This window comes from Cnephaeus nilssonii, assembly GCF_951640355.1.
Source record: "Cnephaeus nilssonii genome assembly, chromosome: 16".
Taxonomy (NCBI): Eukaryota; Metazoa; Chordata; class Mammalia; order Chiroptera; family Vespertilionidae; genus Cnephaeus; species Cnephaeus nilssonii.
This window is the reverse complement of record NC_137087.1, coordinates 7,572,062-7,597,033: the sequence shown is the minus strand read 5'-3', so window position 1 is coordinate 7,597,033 and position 24,972 is coordinate 7,572,062. Positions and strand designations below refer to the sequence as shown.

The following is a 24,972-nucleotide window of genomic DNA, read 5'->3' as shown; positions in this document are numbered from 1 at the left end:
TTGTGAGAGGGACATCCCTCAAGGGGTCCCAGATTGGAGAGGGTGCAGGCTGGGCTGAGGGACACACACACCCCCCTCCCATGCACAAATTTCATTCACCGGGTCTCTAGTCAATGATAAGAGAAAATCATTGATCGGAGTCCTCCTGCACACCCCACACTGAGGATTGAGCCCACAACCCAGGCATGTGCCCTTACTGGGAATTGAGCCATGACCTCCTGGTTCATAGGTCAACCCTCAACCACTGAGCCATGCAACCACTGAGCCACACAACCCCTGAGCCACACTGGCTGGGCTCTTCTTTTACTATTGAAAATAGGTTACAAGGCCAATTGCCACACCTGGTTGACTTTTACCGCTGCTTTGGGCAGCAGATGTTCCATATGAAGGCAGGAGCAATATCTTTCATTGGCACATCTTATGCCTAAACCATGCCTAGAAAACAAAAAAGTTGATTAGTGGGTGTGGAATCCTGCCATCCTGTAAGCAGTGGCAGAGAACCTTCGTAGATCAGAGGAACCTGTGAGTTAGGCAGAACTCAAGGGGACAATGCTAAGGGGAGTCCTAGCTCAGCCATTACTCGTAGGCAATTGACCCAACCTTTCTGAGCCTCTTTCTTCGTTTATCTCCTGAATAGAGTAGAATGAAGTTGAAATAATACTGGCACACTTTAAAGTGCCCAACACAGGAATCAATAAATGTTAATTCTATATGTGCAGCCTTTGGCAAGAGTGTAGTAACAAGGAGGTAAGAGTCCCAAGGGAAAGGGAGCTGACAACTGGAACATGTCCCGGTCTTGGGATTGGATTCTTGCCACCTGAACTGGAGTTGAGGATGGGATTACCAGCAAGGAAACCAAGTGCAACTGGGAAGTCTTTGCACTTCAAATGGAAGACTGCCACAGAGGATTGCTCTTGGTGGTGAGGTGCTCACTTGTGGCAGCAGGTAAATTCCAAATCCTGTATGTGATGATGGGGACTCCTAATATACTACCTTTCCACTGCCTCAGCCCACATAGGAAACTGCCTGCCCTCTCCTAGAGAAAGCGGTCAGGCCCAAGCCAAGTGGCCAGCATTACCCCAAGAGCCAGTCAAACCTGACTGTCCACCAAATGCTTAAACACATCTAACCATTTCTAGTTTTTTAGTTAGGGTTTCACTGCGAACAGCAAAATGCATTGCTGAGTCTGGTAAGAGACACTGCAAATGTTTATGGCTCTCTAATGGCATTTCACCTAACACAACATTCCACTAGGATGATGAATGTAAGGAGTAATGGGTGATTTGCAAACAAAGAAGTGAACAATAACCAGCTAAGGTGCTACAAAGCTGTAATATGGTAGAGCTAGTCTTGAATTTACATTTCCTGATTCCAAGTCTAAGCACGCTTTTCTTTGTATCAATAATCATAAAGATGTGGTTTCATTTTATCTATCTACTAGAGGCCCAGTGCACAAAATTTGTGCACAGAGGGTCCCCTCAGCCAGCCTTGCACCCTCTCCAATCCAGGACCCCTTGGGGGATGTCCAACTGCCGATTTAGGCCCAATCCCGGGGATCAGGCCTACACCAGCAGTCAGACATCCCTCTCACAATCCTGGACTGCTGGCTCCTAATCGCTCACCTGCCTGCCTGCCTGGTCGCCCCTAACTGCCCCCCCTGCTGGCCTGGTCACCCCCAACTGTCCCCTCCCTGCCGGTCTGGTCGCTCCTAACTGCCCCCACACCAGCCTGGTCACCCCTTACTGCCCCCCCTGCTGGCCTGGTCACCCCTCACAGACACCCCCCCCCTCGTCCCCCTGCAAGCCTGGTCACCCCACGCAGCCTGCTGTTCAGTAGTTTGGTCATCTCTCACTAACCACCCCTACCAGCCTGGTTGCCCCATGCAGCCTTGTTGTTCAGTCATTTGGTCGTCCCTCACTAACACCCCTGCCAGCCTGGTCATAGGCAGCCATCTTGTGAGGGTGTGGGGGTTAATTTGCATATTACCTCTTTATTACATAGGATAGCTTGATTTTGGCCTTCCTATGGTGTGTTGGTTACAATTTCCCTTCACATAGTATTTGGTATATTTCTTAGTTTCTTTTTTTCTTTATATATATTTTTATTGATTTTTTACAGAGAGGAAGAGAGAGGGATAGAGAGTCAGAAACATCCATGAGAGAGAAACATCGATCAGCTGCCTCCTGCACACCCCCTACTGGGGATGTGCCCGCAACCAAGGTACATGCCCTTGACCGGAATCGAACCCGGGACCCTTGAGTCCGCAGGCCGACGCTCTATCCACTGAGCCAAACCGGTTTCGGCAGTATTTGGTATATTTCAAAACTAGAGCCAGCAGCATTTGCAGATTGATTGAAGGTGGGTATTACAAAACAGAGTGAAGGATGACTGAGGTTTTTGGCTTGAACAACCAAAAGAATGGAATTGTCATTTAGATGGAGAAGGGATATCTGCACTGGGGTGGGGAGAATTGAGAATTTCATTTTGGACATGCTAAATTTTACATACCTATTAGACATCCAAATAGAGATGTACCATTAGCAACTGGATAGATGACACTGGAATTCTGAGGAGCTATATCTATATATATAAAAGCATAATATGCAAATTGACCGGACGGCAGGACAACTGGTTGCTATGATGCACAATGACCACCAGGGGGCAGATGCTCAACGCAGGAGCTGCCCCCAGCTGGCAGGCCCCAATTGCCCGATGGGGAATGGGGAACAAGGGGTAGGTGGTGGCAGGCACAGGCAGCGCCAGGCCAAGGCAGGTGCGAGTGAGTAGAGCCCCAATCACCCCATTGGTTTTCCCAACCACAGAGGGCAACTGGCATCTGCGGCGGGGGGACAGGGCTGGCTGCTGGCAGCCGGGGAACATCAACTCTGATCGCAGGCCAGGCCTAGGGACCCTACCCATGCTCAAATTTCGTGGGCCGGGCCTCTAGTAGAGATATAAGTTGATTTGTTAGTGGTATTTAAAGCCACAGGATTGAATGAGTTACACAGAGCAGAAATTTTCATACCTTCTGCCCTCAACCCAGGATCAAAAATACATTTTTACATACTGACCAAATACATGTACATATCTTAAAATTTTCAAGCAAATTTAGCCCTAGCCAGTTTGTCTCAGTGGATAGAGCATCGGCCTGTGGATTTAAGGGTCTTGGGTTCAATTCCGGTCAAAGGCACGTACGTACCTCGGTTGCAGACTCAATCCTACCTGGGTTGCAGGCTCGATCCCTGGTCCTGGTCCAGGGTGCATGAAGGAGACAACCAATCAATGTCTCTCTCTCACATCGATGTTTCTCTCTGTGTGTCTCTCCCCCTCCCTTCCACTCTCTCTAAAAATCAATGGAAAACATATCTTCAGGTGAGGATTAACAACAACAATGAAAAGAAGCGAAGTTAGCCTCCCTGTATGTAATGCACTATTTCCTTTCTCTTCTACTTTATTCTTTTCTACTTTTTAAAACTTCCACTCCCAAATCCACTGATCTTTTTAACCAAGTAACAGTTGTGGCCTACAGTGGGAATATCTCTGAGAGTCGCTGACCTAGGACAGAAAACAAAATCCAAAGGCTAGGCATGAGGCACTGTAGATATAAGAAGACTAGCAAAGGAAAATTAGTAGGAGCAACCAGAGGTAAGAGGAGAAACAAAACAGAATCATAAAGGCTAAGTGAAGAAAATGTTTCAAAAGAAGGCAGTATCTAAGTATGTCAGAACACAGAGATTAAGATAAACTGTAGGGATACAAATCTGATTGTAGAGATAAATGGTAACAAATAAATCTATTTCTTTTTGCTATAAAGAGGAGCTGGGGAATGGGGCAAAAGCAAACAAGAGATTGAGGGTTAGGTTTTCTGTTTAAATATTTATGCACTAATAGAAAACCCAGTAATGAGAAAGTATTGATGCAGTAGTGTGTGAAAACTGTAGGAAGAAAATCTTGAGTAGTCTGGAGGGATCACCCATAGACAGGTGGAGGAGGGAGTGGGCAGGCACAGATACAGAGAGCTTGGTAGGGTTGTTGTTAAACACAGGTGCAATTTCTTTTCCAATTGGTCATAGTTTAATCATATAAGCAGCTGAGTGAGGAGAGGGAGAGGGGTGCTGGTGGTTTAAGGAGATAAAAGAAAGGATGACAATCTTCCAAGAGAGTGCTACATCTGGCCCCAGCCCCATGATTTCCCCCATGGGTGATGGCTGGATCTTTCTGTCTCCTGACTTCCATCCTTGCCTTCTATAGTCTTTTTTCCTACATAACCAACAGAGTGATGTTTCAAAATTTAAGTCCAATTACGTAAACCCCAGTATTTCCCAAATCAGAATAAAATCCAAAGTTCTTGCCTATAAAGTCCCCTATGATGCAGCCCCTTATTTCCTATTATCCTCTCCACTTGCTTTGCGCCAGCCACCTGGCTTCCTTGTTATGTCTTGGTTTCATCAGGCATAGAATACTTTCCCCCAATTTCTCATTTCCTTTGGGACTTTACTTGAATGTAACTTTCTCAGAAATGCCCTTTCTAAAACAACAGTCCTATCTGTGTCACCCTACTCTGCTTGGGTTTTGTTATTAGCCTATACCAAGAGACAAAGAAGGACATTTTATAATAATAAAGGGATTAATCCAACAAGAGAATATAACCCTTGTAAACATTCATGCACTCAATGTAGGAGTATCTAAATATATAAAGCAAATATTGATGGACATACAGGGAGAGATGAACAGTAATACAGTAACTGTAGGGGACTTTACCATCCCATTGACATCAATGGATAGAACATCCAGACAGAAAACCAAAAAGCATCTCCAAACACAATGGTATGAAACTTGAAATCAATTACAAGAAAAAACTGAAAAACACATTGAGGCTAAATAACAAACTATTAAACAATCAATGGGTTAACAACAGGATCAAGGAAGAAATAAAATTATACCTTGAGAGAAGATCTAAGATGGGAGAGTACATGGAAGCTAAACTCACCTCTTCCCATGACCACATCAAAATTACAACTAAATTATACAACAATCAACCTGAATAACAAATTGAAGTCTAGCTGAACAGAAGATATATGGCCAAGGATATACAGAAGAAGTCATGTTCAGAATGATAGGAGGGGTGATGTTAAATAAGCTCGCCCCACACCCACTTGTGGTGGTTGAGAATCTGGAGGCATTTCTAGCTACAGAGGTTTGCTTTTAGAAGCAAGGGGTCTCAGCGCCATACCAGGCTCCCCAGCCCAGATGATCAGTGCTGGGAAGAGAGACCACATGTCATCTGGCTGTGAAAATCAGCAAGGATTCCATCTTTGCCCAGGTGAGATGAATGGCTGATGGAAATCCAAGTGTCCTCTTAAAGGAACAATGCACACTCTTAGGCACTCACCCTGTGCTCCTGCGGAAGAGTGGCAGCTAAGGGAATAACAGAGTTATACAGGGACAGACTGAGTTGTGTGGCTTCAGGGCAAGGGCTGGAAAGGAAACCTCCAATGCCTGTGTTTAGTCCTCCTACCACACCAGGGGCCCCATCTTTCCTGTGTTAAACACTCTCCCCACACACAGCATTAGCCTGGTGAGCTACACCTGCTCTGCCCTGATGATTCCATGGGGTCCAGCCCTGGCTAACACAGCCAGGAACTCTGTCAGCAGCACCCGGTCTGGGCCCACATTGCAGTCTTTCTTGTAAAGCTCTCGCGGAATCCTGGTTAAGCTCAGGAGGTACACACAGGGAGAAACTGGATTGTGTGGCTTCAGGGCGAGGGCCATCTTCTTGAATGCCAAAAAGCACCACCTTTTCTGTGATGAGAACCTAAACAACCAAAGGGGTAACAATGAGATCATCTACGACATAAGATCACCCACATAGCAGTAGCCTGGTGAGCTATCCTAGCTACACCGGGATGACTCCCTTGGACCCAGTCCTGGCCAATTTTCCCATGGTCAGTGGATGTCTCAGCATCAGCCAGCATATGCCTGTTTTGCATTTTTTATTGAAAAGCTCTTGAGGAATTCCAGTCAAGCTCAGGGGTGCCAGAGAACATGGAGAAAATGAGTTGTGTGGCTTCAGGGTGAATGCTGTCTTCCTACATAGCCCACAGGCAGCACCTTTCCTGCGTTAAGCCCTCCCTTCACATGGCCAAATCTTTAATCTGCTTTAGCCTCAGGAACTCTACTAGCTCCACCCAGACAATTCTTTGAGACCCCACCATAAAGGCTCTAGGGTGGTGGCAGATATTGGTGCACCCTGACACTTTTGCTGAGTGGCCTCAGACCCAGCACTGGCTCTGAGTTTGAAACTGTATGAACCTGCTGAACACCACTCACCCAACCTGGTAACTCCCTGAGAACCTGCTTTGCAAAACTCACATACCACCTGAGGCTTTTACGTGTCTGAGCAAAACAAGCAGCCAGTAGGTGACACCAAGTCTGGAAGTGCTTGGGGACTTTTTATGACATCACAGAATGGGTGGCAGCCAATTTTGATTCACAGCCTGGTCACTTCCACACACACCCAGGCCCAGCAGAGGTAACTACCAACTGTTGATCATTTTCTAGCTCCTATCAGGGGACCCTGGGAAGATCATAGACAGCATCTGACATTGACCTGCACCTGAGAGCCCTCAAAACCAATACACCTGGGGGCTTGGTTCAGACCACAACAGACCACCACTTGATTAGCTCCTCAAGAGAGGACTTGACAGGCCCCACACCCTGTTGGAGTGAATTCTGATCTTAGAATCACCCCTTGCACAGAACTGTGGTCATGCTGATCCTCACAGCCAGACAGCCTGAGGGTCAGCCCCACTCACAGATGGGCCAATAGCAATCAAGTTTCACCTACAACAGGAGGGCACACATAACTGACAGAAGAGATGCTCCTGGAGCACCTGGCTCAGTTGATCATGAAGATTACACCACTAGGCCCTTATAGGACACATACTATGTAAGTCCACCCTAACAAGACTGAGAGACATAGCAGATCTACCTAATAAAAAGAAACAAACACTGAAAGGCAGTCAAAATGGGGAAATAAAAAAGCAAACTCCAAATTAAAGAACAGAAGAAATCTCCAGGAAAAAAAACTAAATAAAACAAAGGCAAGCAATGTACCAGATACAGAGTTCAAAGCAATGATTATAATAATGCTAAGGAAACTTAAGGGAAGAATAGACAAAACCCAGTGAGAACTTCAATAAAGAGATACTAACTGTAAAAAAGAACCATAAAAAAAGCAGTCAATAATGAAGAACACAGTAACTGAAACGAAGAATAGTACACTAGAACAGCGGTCGCCAACCTTTCGGACCTCACGGACCACCAGTTGGTGACCGCTGCACTAGAAGAGCCCTAGCTGCTTGGCTAAGTAGGTAGAGTGTCAGGTTCCAGGTTCGATTCCAGTCAAGGGCACATGCCCGTAAGGACACATATGTAATGCCTTAACCAATAAAGAAAAAAAATTTTAAAAAGGGCACATGCCTGAGTTATGGGCTTGATCTCCAGTGGAGGGTGGGGGTGGAGGGGCACGTGCAGGAGGCAGCCAATCAATGATTCTCTCTCATCATTGATGTTTCTCTTTCTCCCTCCCCCTTCCTCTCTAAAATCAATAAAAATATATTAATTTTAAAAAGAATGCACTAGAAGAAATCAACAACAGATTAGATGAAGCACAAGATCAAATTAGCAATTTAAAAACCAAGGTAGAAGAAAACACCCAATTAGAACATCTAAAAGAAAAAAGAATGTTTAAAAAGAGGACAGTTTAAGGGACTTTTAGGACAATATAACGTGTAACAACATTTGCCTTATAGGGGTACCAGAAGGAGAAGAGAGAGAGCAAGAAATAGAGAAGTTTTTTGAAGAAATAATGGCTGAAAACTTTCCTAACCTGGTGAAGGAAAAAGACACACAAGTCCAGGAAGGGCAGAAGATGATGAATCCAAGTGGGCCCACACCAAGGCACATTATCATTAAAACTAGTGGCCCGTTGCAGGAAGATTCCTGCAATAGGGCTTTCTGCTGCGGTCGCTGCCCCACCTGCTTTCCTCCCTTCTCCCCAGCCCCACCTGCTTTCCTCCCTTCTCCCCCAGCCCCACCTGCCTGCCTCCCTTCTCCCCGCCCCGCCTGCTTGCTTCTCCGCAGCTTTGCTCCCTTCTGCAGGCTTGGCTTCTTTCTACGCTGTCTTGATATGCAAATTAACCGCCATTTTGGTTGGGTTAATTTGCATACTTGCCCTGATTGGCTGGTGGGTGTGGCTTGGCATAGCAAAGGTGCAGTCAATTTTCATATCACTCTTTTATTAGGTAGGATGGCAAAGGTTAAAGACAGAGGATCTTAAAAGCAGCAAAAATAAATAAATGAATGAAGACAGCTAGTTACATACAAGGGAGCTCCCATAAGACTGTCGATGATTTCTCAACAAAAACATTTCTGGCTAGAAGGGATTGGTACGAAACACTCAGAGTGATGAAAATCAAGGATCTGTACACCAAGACTACTCTACTCAGCAAATCTATCATTTAAATTAATGGAGAAATAAAGAGCTTCCTGGACAAGGAAAAGCTAAAGTATTTCATCACCACCAAACCAGTATTATAAGAAATGTTAGAAACTTTCATAAAAAGAATAAGGGAAATTAACCACAAATACAAATAAAATGGCAATAACTATGGACCTATCAATAATCACTTTAAATGTAAATGGATTAAATGTACCAATCAAAAGGCATAGGGTAGCTGAATAGATAAGAAAATAAGACCAATATACATGCTGTCTTGCAAGGAACTGACTTCATATCAGAAGATACACACAAACTTAAGTAAAGGAATAGAGACACTTCATGCAAATAAAAACAACAAAAAAGCTGGGGCAGTTGTACTTAAATCAGACAAAATAGACTTTAAAAACAAAGGCTATAATAAGAGACCAAAAAAGGACATTACATAATGATAAAAAGATCAATTCAACAGAAAACTATAATACCTGTAAACAAGCATGAACCCAAAACAGAAGCATCAAAAATTTTAATGCAAATCTTGATGGACTTGAGAAAAAGGTCAGTAGTAATACAGTAATAGAAGGGAATTTTAACACCCATTGACATCAGCTGGTAGATCGTCCAGGCAAAAAATCAACAAGGAATCAGCAGACTTAAATGACACATTAGACCAGATTATTTAAACTGATATTTTCAGAGTATTTCACTTCAATGCATCAGAATATACATTCTTTTCGAGTGCACATGGAACATTTTCTAGGATAGACCACATGTTAGGCCACAAAAAAAGTCTCAATAAATTTATGAATACTAAAATCATATCAAGCGTCTTCTCCGAACACCTTGGTATGAAACTAGAAATCAAATACAAAAAAAAAACCTGAAAAACAAAGACATGGAGGCTAAACAACATGTTACTAAACAGTGAATGGGTTAACAATGAGATCAAGAAAGTAATCAAAAGATACCTTGTGAAAAATGGAAGAAAAAACAAACGCCCTCATAATATGCAAAGTAAGTCCTAAGAAGGAAATTCATAGCAATACAGGCCTACTCAAGAAAAAAGAAAAATCTCAATTGACTATATAAACTTACATCTAAAGGTACTAGAAAGACAATAACAAATTAAGCCTAAAGTGATTAGAAGAAAGGAAAAAATAAAGATCAGAGTGAAAATAAGTGAAATAGAGTCTAAAAAAAAAACAATATAAAAGACCAATGAAATGAAGAGCTGGTTCTTTGAAAAGATAAATATTAATAAAAATATAACCAGAGTCATTGAGTAAAAAATAAAATGAAAGAAAAGAAGTGACAACTGACACCACAGAAATACAAATAATTGTAAGAAGATATTATAAATAATTATATGCCAACAAGCTGGACAGTCTGGAAGAAATGGATTAATTCCTAGAAACATACAATCTTCCAAGAATGAATCAAGAAGAAACAGAAAATCTGAACAGATCAATCAATTACAACCAACAAAATCTTTTCAATAATCAAAACATCCCAACAAGCAAAAGTCCTGAACCAGATACCTTCACAGATGAATTTTACAAAACATTCAAAGAAGAACTAACACCTATCCTTCTCAAACTATACCAAAAAATTGAAGGAGAGAGAAGACTCCTAAGCTCATTTTATAAGGTCATAAATATCCTAATTCCAAAACCAGATAAAAATACTACAAAGAAAGAAAATTATAGGCAAATATCCCTACTGAACATAGATGCTAAAATCCTCAACAAAATATTAGCAAAGCAAATTCAGCAACACATGAAAAAAGATTATACACCATGATCAGTTGGAATTTATTCCTGAGATGCAAGGTTGGTACAATATCCACAAATAAATTAACATGATATGCCATATAAACAAAATGAAAGATAAAAACATGATCATAACAAGAGATGCAGAAAAAGCATTTGACAACATCCAGCACCCATTTATGATAAAAATTCACAGCAAAGTGGCCCCAGCCGGTTTGGCTCAATGGCTAGAGCACTGGCCTGCGGACCAAAGGGTCTCAGGTTCAGTTCCAGTCGCAGGCTCCTCCTGGATCACGGGCCTGGTCAGGGCTCATGCAGGAGGCAACTAATCTGTGTGTTTCTCTCACATCGATGTTTCTGTCTTTCCCTTTCTCTTCTACTCTCCCTAAAAATCAATGGAAAAATATCCTTGGGTGAGAATTAACAACAACAACAAAATATATATATATAGAAAGAGTCAAATATAAGCATTCAAGAAAATATTGAGGGAATTTGTATTCCTATGTGAATTCCCTATGTGTGTGTATTAAAACTTGATTTTTCTCCTGGTAAACAAGAAAATATTTAGAAATTCAAGAAAATATTTAGACAATTTAAATACAAAAAAGGATATTTTGGATTAAATTTATAAATTACTATGTTATCCCAGTGTAGTTTTATTTTTCCAACTAGAAAAAAATTATGATTGACTTCTAACTGATCTCATGAATCTAGGCTTTGTGAGGGGAAAAAACCACACACAGTTATGTGATTATTTTTTAAATATTAGGTGAATTTAAAAGTGTCTTTAATCCTCTAGAATGTATCCAGTGAAATATTTATCATAATTGTACTTTTTTACATACACACACAGTTTTTATATTTTTAAAATTTTTTTAGTAAGGTTGAGTCACAAATCTCTTTCAATGTTCAATATGGGTAAGTTGAAGCTAAAATAGCTCAGGACATAATAGAGAAGGTCTTAAAGTTCAATTATTTCAGGGTAACCCAGAGCAGAGTATACTGAGTCCTTCCTTCCACCTCTAAGGGTGAACTGGCAGAAATCTTCACTCAGGCCTCCATTTCAGGTATAGTTAACCTCAAGACAAGAGCCTTCTCATACTACAAGTTCTGTTCCTTTTTTGAGTACTGTTGTTTGGTGCCTGGGAAAGCAACAGGAAATAGTATAAAGAGTAGCCTTTGGAACCAGGTAGATGGGGATTTGAATCTTAGGTCCACCATTTATTAGCTTTCTGGCCAACAAAATTACTTACTTAACCTCTCTCAACTGCAGTTTTATTTATACAGTGTGATATAATACAATCTTATGTAGTTTTGTGAAGATTATAGATAATATGTGGAGAGTACCTGAATAGACATTTCTCTAAGGAATATATACAGATGGCCAATTGATATATGAAAAGTTGGTGAACATCACTAGTCAGAGAAATGCAAATTAAAACCACAATGAGATATCACCGTACACCTGAAAATGGCTATCATCCAAATATCAAAAAACAAGTGTTGCTGATAATGTGGGGAAAAAGAGAACCCTTGTACACTGTTGGTGGGAATGCAAATTGGTACAGTTACTATGGAAAATAGTATGAAGGTTCCTCTAAAAATTAAAAATGGAACTGCCTTATGGCCCCACTATTCCACTTATATATATATCTGAAGAAATCCAAAACACTACTTTGAAAAGATATATGCACCCATATGTTCATAGCAGCATTATTTACAATAGCCAAAATTTGGACGCAACCCAAATACCCATCAATAGATGAGTGCGTAGAAAAGCTGTGGCACATATACATAATGATATATTACTCAGCCATAAAAAAGAATGAAATGTTACCATTTGAGAAAACATGAATGGACCTAGAAGGCATTATGCTAAGTGAAGTAAGTCAAACAGAGAAAGACAAATACCATATGATTTCACTTATATGTAGAATCTAAAATAACAAAATAAAGAAACAAAACAGAAACAGACTCATAGATACAGAGAACAAATTCATGGTTGCCAGATGGGAGAGATGTTGTAGGGGCAAGTTGAAATAGGTCAAGAGATTAAGATGTACAAATTGGTAGTTACAAAATAGTCATAGGGATGTAATGTACAGCATAGGGAATATAGTTAATCATATTGTAATGACTGCATATGGTGCCAGGTGGGTCATAGACTTACCAGATGGGTCACTTCATAAATTATCTAAAAGCATAACCACTGTGCTATACACCTAAAACTAATATAATATTAAATGTCAACCGAAATGGAAAGATTAAATATAATAACAATAATAGAAGAACCTTGACAATCTTAAGCAAACAAGATACAAGTACATTTTCTTTGTCTTAAGAAAAATAAAAGTAAGTAGAAACAAAAGCATGAGCTGTATAAAAAGTAATAAAAAAAACCAAAATGTCATAATTTTGAGCAAATGAAGGAATTAAATACATCAGAAAATTAATTCATGTCTTTTTTATCACTAAATCCCTCCACAAGTTACAACACTGACAAAATTTTAAAGCATGTTACTTGAAATTCCCATGTTTGAATAGTTAAAATGGTTAAAACTTAGGTTGAAAATAATTCACATAGCTAAGTTAAAAGTTTTATTGTTGCTAAAATCAAATACTTACCATTTAACCCTTTGCACTCGCTTGCTTTTTTCTTGATTCCTGCTACCGATGCTAACCTCGTCGAGTCACACTCGACATCCGAGTGCAAAAGGTTAAAAAATGCAGAAACTGAACTTTATCATATAAAATCAGTTTAGTTATATAAAACAATATAATACCTTTATTTTATATCATGGTTAAGCTACAATACTATGAATTTATTTAACTAACTAGAGGCCCGGTGCATGAAATTCATGCATGGGGGGTGGGGGTATCCCTCAGCCCGGCCTGCACCCTCTCTAATCTGGAGCCCCTCAGGGGATGTCCAACTGCTTGTTTAGGCCCTATCCCAATCCCTCTCGCAATCCAGGACCACTGGCTCCTAACCACTCACCTGCCTGCCTGCCTAATGCCCCCAACTACCCTCCCCTGCCAGCCTGGTCACCCCCAATGGCCCTCCCCTGCCAGCCTGGTCACCCCCAACTCCCCTCCCCTGCCAGCCTGATCGCCCCTAACCCCCTGCCAGCCTGATCTAGCCCCTAACTGCTCTCCCCTGCTGGCCTGATCACCCCTAACTGCCTCTGCCTTGGCCCCCACCAAAATGGCTTTGTCTAGAAGGAAGTCGGATGTTCGGAAGATGGCCAGTCGACCCGGTCTAATTAGCATATTACCCTTTTATTTTTATTTATTTATTTATTTAAATGTATTTTATTGATTTTTTACAGAGAGAAAGGGAGAGGGATAGAGAGTTAGAAACATTGATGAGAGAGAAGCATCAATCAGCTGCCTCCTGCACACAGCCTACTGGGGATGTGCCCGCAACCAAGGTACATGCCCCTGACCGGAATTGAACCTGTGACCCTTCAGTCACCAGGCCAACACTCTATCCAGTGAGCCAAACCAGCTAGGGAAGCATATTACCCTTTTATTAGTATAGGTAGATTATATATGATAGGATTGCTTAAATGGGGGGAAGCCTTTTTCAGCAGGAGGAGATGCTCTGGGCAGACAAAAATACAGAACCCCTATATCTGGACTGATAGCCAGACATATGCACTATATTGCCAAACCAGTTATTAAAAAATTGAACCGCTGTCTTACACCTTACACCAAACAGCTGTTGCCCTTAAAACCCCTCCTCAGCCCCCACCTTAGGTTCTGCCTTCTCAGTTCACCAAGATTAGGTTCTGATTGGTTGGTTTCTATGCCAGTCAGCGTCAAAAGCTCTGCATCCTAGGCAGCCATTGGCTCCTCTGAGAAATCCAGAACAGCCCCGCCTTCACATCGGAGCCAGTCCGCTTCCAGGTGTATCTCTGGCCACTCTGAGAAGTGGTGCCTCAGGTCTGTGCTGGTGGCAAATTTGAATTCTCATCCCTAACCTAACCTTCTTACAGTGCAAGCTCCGTGAAGGCAAGCATATGTCTTGTTCATTCTTAGTTTACTCATAGACTATGTCTATGCATCCATGCTAGCACTGCATGCAGTGGAACGGTCGTTTCGGTCATCATGGTCACTGCCTTTTTATATTATAGATGTTCAACCAGAGCCTCTATGTAAGGCACTCTCCTAATTACTGGAAATTTAAAGAGAGATCGGAGGTCTCAAAAATTATGATCACTTCTCTATAAGAATTTAAAGAGTAAATAAATGCCTCCCAATAATAATATAATTTCTTGAAATCAACTGGTTTAATCTCTCAGTGACTTAGAAGTTAGTAAAAAGACTCAACTTTGACAAAGATCTTTGGTAAACTTAATACAAAGTATTTCTACATGGCCTTGGTTTAAAAAGTATAGTGAACTAAACATATATCAAGCACATATGTCCTATGTATTCATATTAACTTATGGAATACATATGTTTTGGACTATTTTTTAGCAGCCTGTCCATGTAATAGAGTTCTTAGATTTTAATTGTCTAAAGCACATGTTGTCTTTATAAGGGAGGAAAGGTTGAACTACTCAACAAAGATAGAAATATTTTTCATTAGCCTGTATAGCCTCCCATAAAAGTATGCCATCAACCCCTGATTGTGTCATTATTCCACTAGTTTCTCACCTTTTCCATCTTGGAAATGTATTTTCTTCTTGCTCTGAAGAACAGCTAGAGATGCCTTCAGAAGGATGACAGCACCTTTCTCCATTCAACAGTCAATTTCTTACAGGAAGTAGAGGAAGGGCTAAGAGAACTCTCCAGTTCAACCTTGCACTGAGGAAGAGGATTTTTGGAGCACCTAAATTAGCCTTCTGGTACCTCTGCAGATACCATTTGGGCTGTCTACCAGAGTTTACCAGAGTTCAGCAGCACTTGCAACTAAGTTTCCATAAAGTTAGTAGCCTCCCAAAAGCTTGAGGTGTATTGGTTACAATCTGGGGAGGAGAACATTTATTCCCTAACAGAAAACTTTTATAGTGATAGTTATTTTTTCTAAGTAGAATAAATAATTGATTTATTTAATTTAGTGGTTTTCTAAAAACAAACAAACCACTATTTAATTACAACTAGTAAAATTGAATCAGTAATAAAAAAAAATTCCAACAAAAAAAAGTCCTGGACCAGATGGCTTCACAGATACATTTTACCAAACATTCAAAGATGAACTAACACCTATCCTTCTAAAAACTATTCCAAAAAAAATTCAAGAGGAGGGAAGACTCCTAAGCTCATTTTATGAGGCCAGCATTATCTAATTCCAAAACCAGATAAAGACTCCACAAAGAAAGAAAATTACAGGCCAATATCCTGGAACATATATGCTAAAATCCTCAACAAAATATTACCAAACCAAATCCAGCAATACATTAAAAAGAACATATACCATGATCAAGTGGGATTTATTTCAGGGATGCAAGGATGATACATCTGCAAATCAATAAATGTGATACACCAATACATAAAATAATATGATAAAAACTACATAATTACATGAATAGATGTAGAAAAAGTACTTGATAAAATCCTGCACCCATCCTATATAATAAAAGCCTAATACGCAAATCGACCAAACAGCAGAATGACCAGTTGCTATGACACGCACTGACCACCAGGGGGTAGACGCTCAATGCAGGAGCTTCCCCCAGTCCACAGGCCCCAGGCCAGCCAAGGCAGGTGCCAGTGGGGGCCCTCTGATCACCCCACTGGTCACCCCACCGATAGGCCCTGATCACCAGCCAGGCTTAGGGACCCTACCCATGCACGAATTTTGTGCACCGGGACTCTAGTCTATAATAATAAAAGCATAATATGCTAATTAGACCAGATGGCTGAACAGCAGAACGACCATCCAGACGACCTTCTGGATGCAGCCGGGGCTGCGAGGGCTGAGCCCCTTGCACGAATTTCATGCATCAGGCCTCTAATTTATAATAAAAAGTCTCAGCAAACTGAAATTAGAGGGAACATACCTCAATGTAATAAAGGCCATATATGACAAACCCATGCCATACTCAATGGGCAAAAAGTACAGGTGTTTCCCTTAAGATAAGGAACAAGACAGGATTGTCTGCTTTCTCCACTCTTATTCAACATAGTACTGAAAATCCTAGCCACAGCATTCAGACATGAAAAAGAAATAAAAGGTATCCAAATAGGAAAGGAGGAAGTAAAACTGTCATTATTTGCAGATGATATGATACTGGACCGGGGAAGCATTATGCTAAGTCAAAATAAGCCAATCAAAGAAAGACAACTACCATATGATTTCACTTATATGTGGAATCTAATGAACAAAATGACTAACAAGCAAAATAGAGACAGACTCACAGATAGAGAACAGGCTGACAGCTATGGGATAGGGAAAGGAAGGAGGAACAGAAGGATTGAACGAAAAAGAAAAAAAACCCTCATGGACACCAACAACAATGTGGTGATTGATGGTGGGGAGGGAGGATTGGGAGAGGTGGAGGAAGGTATGGGGTGGGGGGATAAATGGTGATGGACGGAGACTTGACTTGGGGTAGTGAACACACAATATAGTGCATAGATGATGTAGAATTGTGCACCTGAAACCTGTATAATTTTGTTAACCAGTGTCATCCTAATAAATTCAATAAAAAAGATATTGTATATAGAGAACCCTAAAGATGCACCAAAAAACTACTAGAACTGATAAATGTATTCAGTAAATTAGCAGAATACAAAATAAATATACAGAAATCAGTTCCATTTTTATACAATAATAATGATCAGAAAATGAAACTAAGAAAACAATTCCATTTACAATTGTATAAAAAAATAAAATACCTAGAAATAAATTTAACCAAGGATGTAAAAGACCTGTACTCATAAAATTATAAGACACTGAAGAAAGAAATTGAAGATGATGTAAATAAGTGGAAGCATATACTATGTTCATAGATAGAAAGAATTAACATCATTAAAATGTCCATACTGAGAACTAAAATGGTAGCATAGGTAAATTTACTGCCTCCCACAACTACATCAAAATTGAAACTAAAATAGAGAACAATCATCATTCAGATCTGCCTTAAATCTAGCTGAATGGAAACCCTACAACTAGAGAAGTAAAGAAGAAAGCACACTAAGACTGGTAGAGGGACCGAGGCACAGAATGGGTTGGCCCGACACCCACATGTGGCGTTTTTTTATTGGGAGGGATATCTTGGCTGCAAAGTCCTCCCGTGAGGAGCAAGGGGTCCCAGCCCCACACCAAACCCCCAGCCCAGAGTTCCAGAGCTGGGACGATAAGTCCCCTTACCTTGGGGCTGTAAAAACCAGTGGGAATTGTGGCTGAGTGACACAGAAATTGCTGGAGATCCAGGCAGTTCATCTTAAAGGGCCGGCACATGAACTGACTCAAACTCACTCACTCTGAGCTTCAGCCTTGGAACAACAACTTGGGGAGGATCCAGGGACATACTGGGAGGCACTGGTTTGTCTGGAATTGGAGCAAGAACTTGGCGATGGCTTTCTCCCAGACAGGGGTGCTCACAGGGTTCATTGTTCCTATGCTGAGACCTCCCACATTGCAGAGCTGACTGACAGCCATAGCTGAGTTTCCATCAGCCTGGCTCAAAGTTTCCATCAGTTTACTCCCCCCTGGTGATTCCCTGAAATCCTGCCCCATCCAATTTGTATCCCCACTCACGCTGTTTGCATATGAACAGCCTGTCCTGGCTCAGGCCTCAGACTTTCCTAAAATCTCTCAAACAAGCAGCCGCTGGTGTCAGCAAGACCCAGCATGAAAAGTAGTCTGCCTTGCTTCACAGCTTGGCCTCTCCTGGGCACTTCCAAGCCCAACACAAGTAGCAGCCATCTGCAGATCGCTCTGTAGTCCCTGCCAGAGCTACAGCCACAGTGGCTGACTTTGCACCTTCCGGGAGGCCCCAGAGCCAGTGCACCTGATGGACAGCCTCAGACCATACCAGATTACAACTTTATGCATCCATGAGTGACACACTCAAGAGGCATACTCAGTGAGCACCAAAGCCTCACTGAAGCAAGTCCTGCTCCATAGGGTATTTCCTGCACAGCAGCTCTCCCATTGAACTCACAGCTGGTTCTCCCAGCCAATGGCCTGGAGGTCATTTCCTCCCAGTGATGCCAACAGCAATCAAGTCTCAACTACAACAAGACTGTACACACAGCCCACACAGGGGCACATCTAGAGTGCCCAGTTCAGGTGACTGGGGAGGCTGAGCCACTGGGCCTTATAGGACATCTACTACACAAGGCCACTCTACCAATTCCCGGAGACAAAGCAGTTCTACCTGATACACAGAAACAAACATAGGGAAACAGCCAAAATGCAGAGACAAAGAACATGTCACAAATGAAAGAACAGAAGAAATCTTCAAAAAAAGAGCTAAATGAAATGGAAGCAAGGAAATTACTAGATACAGAGTTCAAAACAATGGTGATAAGGTTGCTCAAGGATCTTAATAAGAGTTCAAGGGACTTAGTGAGACTTTCAAGGATCTCAGTGAGAATGTCAAAGACATGAAAAAGGACCAATCAGAAATTAAGCATACACTAACTGAAATTAATAATTTATAGGGATTCAATAGTACAGTAGAGGATTCTGAGAATAAAATCAATGATTTGGATATGAGAAAGCAAATAACACCCAATCAGAAGAGAAAAAAAAATCCAAAAATATGAAGGTAGTGCATGGATCCTCTGGGACAACTTCAAGCATACCAACATTCGCATCATAGGGGTGCCAGAAGGAGGAGAGAGAGAGCAAGATATTGAAAACCTATTTGAAGAAATAATAACAGAAAACTTATCCCACCTGGTGAAAGAAATAGACTTACAAGTCCAGGAAGCACAAAGAGTCTCAATCAAGAGGAACCAAAAGAGGCCGACATCAAGACACATCATAATTAAAATGCCAAAGGTTAAAGATAAAGAGAAAATCTAAAAGCAGCAAGAGAAAAGAAGTTAGTAAGGAGGAGGAGGAGGAGGAAGATAAAAGAATATGAACAATAAAATGGCAATAAATACGTATTTATCAGTAATTGAATCTAAAAATTAAAATAAATGAACAAGGAATCTAATGAACAAAATAAATGAATAAAATAGAACCAGAGGCATGGAAACATGGGACAGATTGATGAGTCTCAGAAGGAAGGGGTGGAGGGAGATGGGAAGAGATTAACTAAATAACATATATGCATATATGCATTACCTATGGACACAGACAATAGTGTGGTGATGGCCTGGGGTGAGGTGGGAACCAGGTGGAGGGGGACAATGGGGAGAATACTGGGGACATCTGTAATACTCTCAACAATACAAATTTTTTAAGAAAATAATATCTCCAAACTATAATAAGCAATCTATAATGCAATGTAATTCCTATCAAGTTACCAATGGCATATTTCACAGAACTAGAATATTCCAAAAATTTATATGGAACCACAAAAGACCCTGAATAGCCACAGATTCTTGAGAAAGAAGAACAAAGTTAGAGGAATCATATTCCTAATATCAAACTATATTACAAGGCTATGAAAATCAAAACAGCATGTTAGCTGACATAAAAACAGACATAGAGATCTATGGAACAGAATAGAGAGCCCAGAAATATACCAATGCTTTTATGGTCAATTAAAATGTGACAAAGGGGGCAAGAACATACAATGGGATAAAGATAGTCTATTCAATAAATGGTGTTGTTTGGGAAAACTGAACAAATAGTTGCAAAAAAAGGAATCTAGACCACCTTCTTACACCCTACACAAGAATAAACTCAAAATGGATTAAAGGCTTAAATGTTAGACTCAAAACCATAAAAATTCTACAAGAAAATATAGGCAGTAAAATCTCAGACATTTCTCATAGCAATATTTTTTCTAATATATCTTCTCTGACAAAGGTAATGACGGAAAAAATAAACAAATGAAACTACATCAAACTAAAAAGTTTTTGCACAGCAAAGGTAACCACCAACAAAATGAAAATGGAACCCACTGAATGGGAAAAATATTTGCCAATGATACATTTGATAAGGGGTTAATATCTAAAACTTATAAAGAACTTAACAAAACAAACAATCCAATTTTAAAAAATGGACACAGGAACATACATATGAAAATATGCTCAAGGTCACTAATCACGAGAGAAATGCAAATTAGAACCACAATGAAATGTCCCCTCACATCTGTCAGAATGGCTACCTTCAGTAAATCAACAAGCAATAAATGTTGACGAGGATGCAGTGAAAAGGGAATCCTAGTGCACTATCAGTGGAAATGCAAATTGGTGCAGCCACTGTGGAAAGCAGTATGGACTTACCTCAAAATATAAAAATGTAACTACCTATGACCCACTTAAAAAAATATATGCACCCCTATGTTCACTGCAGCATTATTTACAGTTGCCAAGATTTGGAAGCAGTAGATGAGTGGCTAAAAAAGGTACAGCCAGTGTGGCTCAGTGGTTGAACATCGACCTCTGAAGCAAAAGGTCACAGTTCAATTCCCAGTCAGGGCACATGCCTGGGTTGTGTGGTCAATTCCCTGTGGGGGGCATTCAGGAGGCGAGTTGATCAATGATTCTCTCTCATCATTGATGTTTCTATCTCTCTCTCCTTCTCCCTTCCTCTCTGAAATTAATAAAAATATATTTTTTTAATAAAGCTCTAGTATATTTACATAGTGGAATACTATTCAACCACAAAGAAGAAGAAAATCTTACTCTTTGCAGCTGTATTGATGGACCTGGAGAGTATTATGCTAAGTGAAATAAGCCAGTCAGAGAAAGACAAATACCATATGATCTCACTTATATGTGGAAACTAGTGAAAAATAAACTGACAAACAAAAGAGAAACAGAGGCATGGAAACATGGAACAGACTGACAGCTGTCAGAGGGGAAGAGTTTGGGGGACTGAGTGATAAAGGTGAAGAGATCAAGCAAAAAATAACTCATAAAAGTTATTTTAAATAATCAAACTCATAATGAAATTGAATTATTTATTTTAATTTCTCCTGGTAATAGCACTCAACATATAAGAAAAACAAAGTAAGTTGTGAGATTTTGTTTTTCAAAAATTGAAAAGTTGGGTTCTGTATTTAATGGCAACAAGTGGGACATCCATTTTAAAACTACCATTCAAAAAGTAGTATTTTAAGAAATATATACTATGATTAACATGATGTGTTTTATAGAATGGATACATATCCAAATGCCAATGTGAATATGGAAGAATTATATGTATTAAAAACACATTGGAAAACCAAATGTTCTTTTTTATAAAAAGTAGCTTGAAATAAAAAGGAACTTGCTAGTGAACTGAATAAACTTTCACACATGGGATTTTTCTTTTAAAAATCCCCACCCACCCACCCCCACACACAAAAAAAGTGGTTGATTTGAATAGTGCCATGACATGACAGGTCATTTCTGTACAATGTGGAAGACAGTTATGCAGTCAATGGTCACTTCATAAAGTGCGTCTTTTGAAGACTTGTCTAGTAAAATTGCAATATCAAATATATAAAATACTTAACATAAGACATGCAACAACAAAGCTAACTCATTTAAAGTTTTTAAAACTACTTTTAAAACTTTTGATTCACCAAAAAATAGAGATGTCAAATACAGTAGCATTCTCATTCTCCAACAGTGTGCATTGTATCCTTTTGTTATTTGGTAAATCTTTTGGTATGGAACAAAATGAATGCAGTCTAACAATATTTCTTCTGGCTGTCACTGCAATACGATTCCTCGGGCAGAACAGTTAGGTGCAGAGCAAGAGTTAGATTTTTGGAAGTTTTGGTGCATTAACCACAGGATTTGCCTCCTGTAAGTATCTCCTCCCTGCACTCTTGTAATCATAGGTGCAGCCATGAGTTTCTGCATAGCGATGAGATGCACAGAAGTTGTTTCCACATCTAAAGCACAAAAAAGTTCACATGAATAGTCACATTTTCATTAGAGGCTCGTCTCTGGGAGATCAGAGCTTGACTTTAGGCAGTCCAACAGGAGCCCTGTGGTTCTCTTGAGCAATTTCAGCATGGGCATTTCCCTTCCCCTCTAAACAAGCAAAAGCACCACCCCCAACAGAACAAGTTAATTGTCTATAATTATGAGAGTTTATAATAAAGAATCCATTATGGAATGAAATAGGGTATAGACATTTGTGAAGTAGTAAAATAAAAAAAAAACTGGTAAATAGTCCACTATTTAAACCTGGGAGAACTATGAATTTCTGAGAAATTTGTCTAATAAAAAAATTAAATTATGTAAATGCTAATTAAACCATGAATGGATTTAAAAAATATTTCTAGCAACAAGATAAGCTGTTCCCATTTGAATAAAATACATTCTAAAAAGCAGCAGTTATTTTTAATATCTGGCCTCACCCTAAGGGCAGACACCATCCTTGAAGCATATTAATCTAGGCTAATAAAAGAAATAATTATGGGTAGGAAGAAATTCATTCATTTTTGTAAATATATTATTCATCTGTTTTGAAATAAAAGCATACCATATAATTGTTAAAATTTATACTACATTAATTTTAAATTTAGTCTTTTCTTGTTAAATTTAAAATAGAATATTAGAGGAGGGATTCTTCCAAGCAATATTAAAACCAAAAAAATTAAGTATATCTATTATAAAACAAAAAAAAGTGTACTCTCCCATTGGTTTAAACCTCCTAATTTAAAGGGTAGGGCAGGATCTCATGAGTTTGGAAATTCATGAGCTATCTAGTTGCTCTTTACTTCAGCCAATTAGAAGGAGTTAAACTGAGGGCTGCCATATAAACATCACCTTCATGATGTTCTGAATAACCAACTTAAAGAACATTTTACATTGTATTCCCAAGTTGGGCTATCACAAAGAAAGCATCTCAACTTTTCCAGCTAGCCAACCTGCCTGCATTCGTAGCTAGTAGCCAGTCCAGTTTTCTTCCCACAAAGAAAACAATGTTTTGCTGTTTTCTTCTTTGTTTGAATAGGGGCTTGCACAGGTGGGAGAAGATGAGTACATTCTCCTGTGTAGAGAAAGGAAACCTTGATTAATACAGGCATAAAATTCTAAATGGGAGATACTATTAAGCAAAACACAAGCAAACTTTTATTTCATAAAAATTAATTTGTGCTATTTTTATATCTAAAATTATTTACAGAATCTGCAAGTGAAGATGCAGTAGAACTGTTATATGTTTAAGATGTGGTAGGTTTCAACTAACTGTGACTCATATTTTTAGAATGTTTGTACACACCAACACATTAGTGATTATTTCTAATGACAATCAACATATATGAAGTACACTAAACTTTGACAGTGAATCAAGAAAAATGTCTGATTCAAAATCATTTTTATGAGGCCTCTGAAAAACAACGTAGTATGTAGTATGTCACCCTGTTTTTTCACACCAAGAAGGAGCAGCAGTCTCATGAAATTGATCTTTTAGTCATAATTATGCCATAGAAATCAAATTCATCAAGCAAGTTACTTATTCTTTCAAAACTTGAATTTGTTCATTTTTAAGATACCAGAACATCTATTTTTCTCTCTAGACTTCTAAGTGTTTTAAGGTCAACTCAGTTCTAATATATAAAAAGCATTCTAGAAATTTTAAACATTATAATTATATAAAACATATTAGCAATAGTTACTAATATGGTTGATTTCACAGTACAACCGTCTCAAAAAATTTTACTAAATTCTGTACTATTGTAACAACTTGATTTTTCACCTTAAAAATAAGAACGTATCTGTTATGATATAAGAAAGAATAAATCTATTTCTTTAATTCCTAAGTGGAATGCTTTTAGAACTGAGCAAATTTCCAACAAACCCCTCATAAGTAGAGAGGCTCAAACTCACGTCCATAGTTGCTACAACAATGCAAGTACATAGTGCTTGGTAGCACTCAAAGTTCAAGAAGCAAGAGGCAAAGAAAACAAAAACAAGGGGAAGGAATGAGGAGAAAAATTTCTGTCAATGGACGGGTACCTATTTTGCGTGCGCTACTGAGAAAGGTTTGGTAGGCCTGGGCTTAATGTTTATCTGGCAGCTAAACGTCTCTAAAAATTCTTCAAGATTTCAAAAACTGGATTTACAAACACACCTCTTCTCACAACCTGGATTGGGTGCTGGATATACCAGCCCAACAAAATCACGTCTGCTCTATTACCAGTCTAAAATACATGCCCAGATCTTGCCCCAAACTGAAAACATTTGAAACAACTAACTGAATGATTCTAATAATGCTGGGCACCCACTCAGTTAGCATTCACTTTCTTCTTCAAGTGCACTTAGCTATTAAGAACATTTCACACAGGTGATGGGATACTTTCTGCTTCTTAAAAAATAAAAATGAGATACACATTTTCACAGCACACAAAGGAAAGGCACATACTACTGGATATCCTGTATAAGCTCACCTAATGGCACTGATCCCTGAAATTCAGGTTTAAAATGGTCTTCCCTAAACTAAGTAAAACATCTATTGATGATAGCTTAGTTCAGTGGAGTCATACTTTCATTTTTTTTCTGTTGTTAGGGGTGCTTAACTCAATGTTTCCAAACTTTTTTCATTCAAGAACTCTTGTGAATGTGCTAAGACAGAGAACATCATTGTGTCAGGAATGAAGTGGCACCAAAACATAACTGCAATCT

The 24,972-nt window shown here is 39.7% G+C and overlaps 1 protein-coding gene across 1 annotated transcript in view; it reads right to left on the bottom strand.

Annotated features, from left to right (window-relative positions):
- Positions 1-21,734: 21,734 nt before the first annotated feature.
- The window catches only part of ZFAND4 (zinc finger AN1-type containing 4), a 109,782-nt gene continuing 106,544 nt past the window's right edge, over positions 21,735-24,972 (bottom strand). The window contains exons 9-10 of the mRNA XM_079793727.1: positions 23,221-23,338; positions 21,735-22,232 (exon numbers count right to left, since the gene is read on the bottom strand). Coding sequence (XP_079649853.1) covers positions 22,097-22,232; positions 23,221-23,338 — 254 coding nt within the window. The 3' untranslated portion in view covers positions 21,735-22,096. The remainder of the gene's footprint in view (positions 22,233-23,220; positions 23,339-24,972) is intronic.